Source organism: Chiroxiphia lanceolata, chromosome 27, assembly GCF_009829145.1.
Source record: "Chiroxiphia lanceolata isolate bChiLan1 chromosome 27, bChiLan1.pri, whole genome shotgun sequence".
NCBI lineage: Eukaryota > Metazoa > Chordata > Aves > Passeriformes > Pipridae > Chiroxiphia > Chiroxiphia lanceolata.
Window position 1 is genome coordinate 4,740,335 of NC_045663.1, and position 7,551 is coordinate 4,747,885.

The following is a 7,551-nucleotide window of genomic DNA, read 5'->3' on the forward strand; positions in this document are numbered from 1 at the left end:
CAGCATCTCGCTCCTGCCAGAGCCCCCGGCTGGCACCGAGCCGCTGCCGCTCTCCGGCTCCGCAGGCGCTCGGCAGCACGGACAGACCTCCCAGGGCTGCTCTGCTCCAGCTTGGCCATGCCCAGGGGTGCCCCTGCTCTTGGAGCATCCCAGCCCAGCCAGGATACCTGTCCACACCTTCCCACAACACACCAGCAGTGGCACAGATGGCCTGGGATAACCAATAACCACGAGTCATAGAACAGCAGAATGTCCTGAGCTGGAAGGGACCCGCAAGGATCATCCAGTCCAACTCTGGGCCCTGCACAGGACACCCCAACAATCCCACCCTGTCTCTCAGAGTGTTGTCCTTGAGCTCTGGCAGCCTTGGGGCCGTGCCCACTGCCCTGGGGAGCCCGGTCAGTGCCCCAGCACCCTGTGGGGGAAGAACCATTCCTTAATATCCGAGTCCTTGTGGTCCATCATCTCCCAGGAGCACAGGCCGAGGGCAGCTCCTGCTGCACAAAGTCTGTGCCTGCCAGACTGACCTGCAAAGCCTGGCAGCCCCCAAAGCCCAGCCTAATCCATGGGTTGAGCTGCCCACTCGGGTGGGTGTGCAGGATGCTTTCTGGAAAGCTCTTCTCCAGATTTGCCAGCCCGTCCTGGCCGGCTGCCAGGGAGCAGCGGTGAAGGCAAGCTTACAAATTACCTGCACTTTGGGGCAATCATAAAAGGCAATTTGTTCAAAGGTAGAGGTAAGTGTGCTGCCATGTACACCCCAAAGCAGCCATGAGGCCTTTGGTTCCAGCTCATGTAGAGAATCCCTTGATTTTTGCCTTTTTGGCAAACTGTGTTGGCACAAAGCTTTGGGGGAGCTCAGGATCTATGCAATGGCATTATTTATGGACAGGACTGAAAGCCCAATTTATAGCATCTCACACAACCCTGCCATTTAATGGCCCAGGAACTCAGGCCAGGCTGTGCAAACCCATTATGGCCAAATCTTAAAATTCCCACAGCAAAACACTACTCAGGGCTGGACCACAGGCTACTGGGGCTGAGCACATCTTCCCTAGAAAAAAAGCAATCCAAATACTGATCCGAAGCAAATGCTTCCAGCTGCTCTGAATATCTCTAGATTTCCCTCCCATCTCCTCTCCTGGAGAGGATTGCAGAACTGATGCTCCACTCCTGTTTATTCAAACTAAAATATAAATATATTTGGAAGAGGGAGCTTTGTGGACAAAAATCCTGCATCCCAAGGACACAGAGAGAGCAAATCATGGAGGAGCCTCTTTGATGGACCCACCATGTACAGCCTAGGAAGCTTTTCCATTTCAGCTACTCATCCTGGAGGAGAGATGTTAATGTTCCCTTTATGCAAACTCAGGAGAAGGGTGTGTGGAGATGAGGGTTTGTGAAACAGAGCTGGCTCTGCTCCAGGCTGCGTCGGAGCCCATCGGCCGACTGATCCTGGAGGGAATGTCTCCGAATCATTTGCTGGCAAATGACATTTGCAGGCCCTGCTGCTGCAAGAGCAGCCGCCCCCGGTGCTGCTGCACGAGCCTTTACACCAACACAGGACCAGTCCTGGTCCTTCCCAGGTTTACACCAGTGTAAAAGCACTGAATCCGAACCCAAATTTGGCGTGGATTCATCTTCAAGGACAGGAACACTCGTGTACAGAGGGAACAGGTCAGGACCCCTCCAGGGAATACAGATCTGAGCATGCAAATGAGGATGGTTCGTTAGGTTTGAAAAGGTCTTGGGGTTTTTTTTTTTGAAGGTCTAAATGGTGAGTGGGATTGGATTTTTTTCCAAGGGGGAGAAAAAACAAACTGGGAGCTGCTGCAGCCCCGGCCAAGGAGCAGATTCTTGGTTGCTGACCCTAAGTGCAGTTCAAAACTCCCAGTGCAGGAGATGGAAGGCCCCAGGGCTCCTGCCAACCTCCAGGACCTCTGAGAGGGACAAATAACCACACTGCTGCTCCCCAGCAAGCCCTGACCTGACTCCTGGTTTTACAGGGACATTGTCACTGCAGCCACTGTAAAACATCCTACTGCAAAAGTCCATCACTGGCAAATTCACAGAACCAGCCTCCCAACAGAAGGATGAAACTGGGAGAACTGGGCCTCTCCTGCAGGACAATTGCTCTTGTGAGGGCTGAGAGACCCCCCCACCAGCACGAACAGGTACAAACCCCAGCTGCACAGAAAGGTTTACGTCCCACTGCTGAACCTCAGGGCACGGATGCAGAAAAGCAGATGAGCCTCAGCACATCCACAGGTGTCACAGGTACCAGGACTGCAGGTGACCTTAGTTCTGCCACCACTTTTAGTCCCTTCTCCAAGGGGCAGGACATCCAGCCCAGCAGGGCCGTGGGCTGGGTGACCCAGGCCAGCCCAGAGCCACAGCAGTGACACTCGTGGCTATTCCCCCTCCTGGGGCTGTTGTTTCTATCTCTGCAGCACGTTTGCTTATCTAAACAGCAAGGCACACGCTCCCAGTGCCATGAGGGTGCAGCACACAACAGAGGAACCCAACAGACAGTTGTTTGCTTTTGAACACCAGCTCTGCCCTCCACGAGTCACCTGCCAAGGAGAGGCAGCACCGCTGGCAGCGCCACACGGGACCTGCCAGGGACTGACCCCCCTCTGCCCTGACTAAAGGGACTTCTCCTCCCTCTGAGCTGTGCACACCCTTCGGGGGGAACTCTTTAGGTCCTGTTTCTTTGAAAATAAACAGCTCCTAAACGCAGCTCAAGGTTTCCAGGATACAGAGGAGCAGAGCATGGGGAACACAAGTGTCCAACTCCTGCAAAAATAACGCGCCGGAGAGCTTGGACACGTTTCAAACTGTGACAAAATAACCTGTGGGAGCAAAAGTTTAATAGTCTGGATCTGGGGAGAGGAAAAAAGCTTGATTAATCAGCTACTGAAGTTACATCTCTGCATGGCTGCAGAAACAGTCACCCAGTGAGCATTTAAACAGAGAACACACAACTCCGTTAATTCCCCCAAAATTTCCCATCCAGAAAAAAAAATAAAAACCCTCTCTGCGCTCCCTGCAAGGAAACGACACACGTTTGAGGGGGAGAGAGGAGGGGCAGAGGCTTTGCTTTAACTTGAAAATAAACAAGTTGCAGCACATGTGCACGCACACAAACACGGCACATCTGAAACCCATCATGTCCAATTTACAGGCTCACATTTCCTCCCTTGTGCAGCTCCCAGCCCCGGGCCCTGCCGAGCCCCCCGGCCGCGCTCGCTCACCATACTGAAGTCCAGCAGGTCACTGAGCTCTTTGTCTGTCCCAACTGCAGCCATTCTCTGCTGCTGCTGATTCATATTCCCACAGACTCAACAGTGGCAGTCCTGGAGAAAAGCGAGGGGGAGGGGAGAGAGATATTTTAATGACTAGAGCAAACTACCCACCCCATTGATGAATATTTCAAAAAGGCAGAGCGAGGGGGGCGAGAAAAGAAGAACCCTCAGCGTGTCCCCGGCGTCCAGCTCTCCTCGGAGAGCACAGTCGGAGTCCTCACACAGCACCCAGCGGCAGGAACAAGCGCTCTATTGACCAGACACACTTGTATGTTAGTTTTTTGCTGCCAATTCCACTAGTTCGGGCCAATTCTGTTCCTGGCGTGTGGCGAATGAAGGGGGGGGGAGAAAAAAAAAAAAGGAAAAAAAAAAAAGAGTCAACTCATTTATCAAAGGGTTCAGGCAAGTTATCACTCAGGCGCTTGTCTGGCTCGGCTCGCCCCCTCGCCTTCCCCCACGCTCGCTCCCCGCAGGAGGCTCTCTTGTCCTTGCCTAGTTTTGTTTAAAAAAAAAAAAAAAAGTGAAGGGGAAAAAAAAAAAGGCAAAGCAAAAAAAAAAAAGTCTGATGTTACAGCTCTTTCCTTCGGGTCCTGCCGAGCACCTGCAGCTGCTTTTTCAGGGACTGTGCTTGGGGATGCCCAGGCAGGCTCTGCACTCAGTGAGAACTGAACCCTCTCCCGCTCCCAAAAGGGACTGGAAACAAACAAACAAAAAATTTTTTGTTTTCGGAGTGTTTTTGCAAAAATAAAGCCCTCCAGGCAACCTTGCGAGATAGGTAAATATTATTCTTCCTAATTTTACAGATTTTTTTTTTTTTTCAAAAGGGAGATTGATCTTTTTGGCCAGCTCGCTGTAATAGAAAAATATTTCTTTGGGAGGGAGGAAGAGAGGCCTGGGATGAGATAAAAGATTCCCTTTTTTTTTTTTTGGGCCTTTTTTTTTTTAAGAACTCATTCATGGTTACAAAGGGCAGCTGGCCAATAAATTTAACTCATTAATCATAAGGTAAAAACAAAACAAAACAAAAAAACTCTATGTGATCCAAAGCATTTGTAGGCTCAGCCACTACGTTTCAACGAAGTTTTATAAAAAACACTGAAATCAGCCCAGCATGTAAAAACCCTTCACCACTATAAAAAAAACATCCAGGGGATTTCTTTTTTTTTTCCCTTTTTACTTTCTTTGCAAAGCCCTTTTTTTAAAAGTGTCATCAGTGGAGCAGGTCAGTGTTTTTAAAGCCACTCTCCCAACCTCATGCCCCGGTGCCTTGAGTGGGGCCGGGGAAGACGAGACCCCGGAGAGAACCCGGGTAAGGGGGTGGGGGCATCACTTTGCAGCCCCCCTCAAAGCGCCCGGGGACAACTCGAACAATACCCAAAGTCAGGCCGGGGAGTTTATTTTTATTTATTCCCCACGCACACTTTCTAACCCCAAACCAGCCCCGGGGGTGCGGGGCCGGGGACCCGCCGCAGATGCCCCCGCGGTCCCTCCCCAGCCCGGACAAAGGCTCGGCTGCCCCGGGACAGGCGCGGGCCGGGCCGGGGGTCCCGCGGTGGGTGCAGTCGGTCAGGGCCCCCCACCCGCACCCCCCGTGCCGTGGGCAGGGAGCGGAGGAAGCAGGAGGGCGCAGCGGCCCCCACGAGCCCCCTCCCAGCCTGAAAGAACCCAGAGCAGCCGCCCCCGCGGTGGGTCCCGCGGCTTGTGCAGCCTCCCGAGCCGGGCAGGGGCACGGAGACCCCCGGGGGCGAGGGGGTTGCTGCGGGCTGAAGTTCGCGGCAGGACCGCGGACCGGCCCCCGCCCCCCCGCACGTCGGGGACCCGCGGACCCCCTTCCAGCCGCCCCGCACGGCCCCCCCAGCCCGGCCCCGCCGCTGCCGCCCCCCTTCCCCCGGCCCCGGCAAACTTTGCCGAGGGGACAATAGCGCCGAGCCCGTCCCGTCCCGCTCCGCACGGACCGAGCGAGGCAGGGAGGGGGCGGCAGCGCCGGGACCCCCAGCGCCGGCAGCACCGGGACGCGCACTCCGCGCAGCGCCGGCGCGGCCGGCTTCGGTTACTACTTTATTATTCTAAATAAATACATATTTTTTTTTTTATGTTCGAGGTTTTTTGGTTTTTTTTTACCTGTTCCAGGCCCGGCGCGCCCGGGGGCAGGGGAAGCGCATGAAGGGTCGCGGGGGTCGCGGCGGGGGCGGGGGGCGGCCGCGGCGCCCAGGGCCGGGGGGCGGCGGCGGCGGCGCCTATTGTTCTCCGCCGCCGGCGGATACAATGTAGCGAGAAAAGCGGCGCGATCGCCCCGCACCGGGCGGCGCGTGCGCCCCGGGACCGCCCCGCGGCCCCGCCCCGCCAACCGGGCCCTAACGCCGCCGGGGCTGCCGCCGCCGCCGCTCCGCCTCCCGCCGCTGTCCCGCCCGCCGGCCCCGCGGCCCCCGCATGGTCTCCCCCCGCGGCGGCGGCGGCGGCGGCGGACGCTCCCCCCTCGTCGCCCCCCCGCCCGCCTCTGACGCCCCCCCCTCCTCCCTCGACGGCCGAGCGCGTCCTCACGCCCCGCCCCCCCCGCCGTATCCCTCCGCCGCCCGCACGGGCAGAAGAGGAGCGGGGTGGTGTCCGTCGCCACGCACGCCCCGCGGCACCGGCACGGGCGCCGCCGCAGCGGGACCGGCGGGATAGAGGCGCGGGGGTGCGGGGGGGGCGGCGAGGCACCGCCAGGATGGGGGGACTATGTTTCCTAGCGGAGGGGGACGGGCGAATGGGTCAGCAAAACTGTGACGACACGGGGGGCTCCGCGCGATGGACTGATAAAGCAGCGGGGCGCCGCCCAATGGGAAGGCCGCGCACCTCTGAGTGGCAGGCGGCGCGGCCAATGATAGCGCACTCTGTTCCCGGCCCCGCCCACCGAGCGCGGGGGCGGGGCGGGGGCAGCCGCTGGTTGTCGTCGCCGCCCGCAGCTCCTCCGCGCCGCCGGCACGGCCCCTGCGGGCCGGGTGGGCAGGGCCGAGGGGTCCCCCTGGGGTCCCACGACGGGACCCCCTCCCCCCGGCAGCAGCTGCTGCACAGCCCGCGGCCCCCCGGGTGCCCCGCCGAGGGGCCGGGGGGGCTCGGGAGGTCTTGCGTGGTGGCCACGGCCCGGCCCCGCCGCCCCCTCGGGGGGCCTTGGGCACCTTCGGCGGCGCTGGGGGCGGCGGGTCCCCCCGGGGTGTGGGGCCGGGGCAGCCCCGCTGTGGGATCTGGGGTCGCCCCGGAGCGCTGTGAGGCCTGGACGGGTCTGACCCGGCCTCGGGAAGGGCCTGCGATGCAGCGGGGCTGGGGAGTCCCTGTGTTACATTGTGGGATCATCGCAGAGCGCCCTGGGTTGGGAGGGATCTTAAAAGCCCATCCAGTGCCACCCCCTGCCATGGGCAGGGACACCTTCCGCTAGCCCAGGTTGCTCCAAGCCCCATCCAGCCTGGCCTTGGACACTTCCAAGGATGGAGCAGCCACAGCTGCTCTGGGAAACCTGGGAGAGCCCCTCTCCACCCTCACAGCCAACAATTCCTTCCCAATATCCCACCTATCCCCGTCCTCTGGCAGTGGGAAGCCATTCCTCTTGTCCTGTCCCTCCATCCCTTGTCCCCAGTCCCTCTCCAGCTCTCCTGGAGCCCCTTTAGGCCCTGCAAGGGGCTCTCAGCTCTCCCTGGAGCCTTCTCTTCTCCAGGTGAACCCCCCCAGCTCTCCCAGCCTGGCTCCAGAGCAGAGGGGCTCCAGCCCCTGGAGCATCCCTGTGGCCTCTTCTGGACTCTCTCCAGCAGCTCCACATCCCTGTGCTGTTGTTCCCCAGGGCTGGAGGCAGCTCTGCAGGGGGGTCTCACCTGAGGGGGCAGAGGGTCAGAATCCCCCCCTTCCCTGCTGCCCACACTGTGGGACCAGCCCAGGGCACACAGCCAGGGCATGTCCATGTTCAGGTTTTCATCCACCAACACCCTCAAGTCCTTCTTCCCAGTGCTGCTCTCCACCCATTCTCTGTCCAGCCTGTGTTGTGCTTGGGATTGCCCTGACCCACGTGCAGGATCTTACACTTGGCCTCGCTGAACTTCCTGAGGGTCTCACAATCCCAGCTCTCCAGCCTGTCTGGGTCCCTGTGGATGCCATCCCTTCCCTCCAGCACAGCAACACCGCTCAGCTCTGTGTCACCAGCCCCTTGCTGTGTGTGCAGTGATCCCACTGCCCGTATCACTGTCAGACCTTCCCCCCCTTCCCTGCCCAGTTTGCCGTT

General features: G+C 59.1%; 1 protein-coding gene across 14 annotated transcripts in view; it reads right to left on the reverse strand.

Moving 5' to 3' along the window:
• The window catches only part of TCF3 (transcription factor 3), an 84,631-nt gene extending 79,105 nt beyond the window's left edge, over positions 1–5,526 (reverse strand). For 11 of the 14 annotated variants that reach the window (XM_032712093.1, XM_032712091.1, XM_032712089.1 and 8 more), the window contains exons 1-2: positions 5,424–5,509; positions 3,252–3,353 (exon numbers count right to left, since the gene is read on the reverse strand). In XM_032712093.1, coding sequence (XP_032567984.1) covers positions 3,252–3,326 — 75 coding nt within the window. In that variant the 5' untranslated portion in view covers positions 3,327–3,353; positions 5,424–5,509. Of the gene's footprint in view, positions 1–3,251; positions 3,354–5,423 lie in introns of all 14 variants that reach the window. The other 3 variants (XR_004361005.1, XM_032712095.1, XM_032712096.1) reach the window with 3 other exon arrangements.
• Between the last annotated feature and the right edge of the window lie 2,025 nt (positions 5,527–7,551).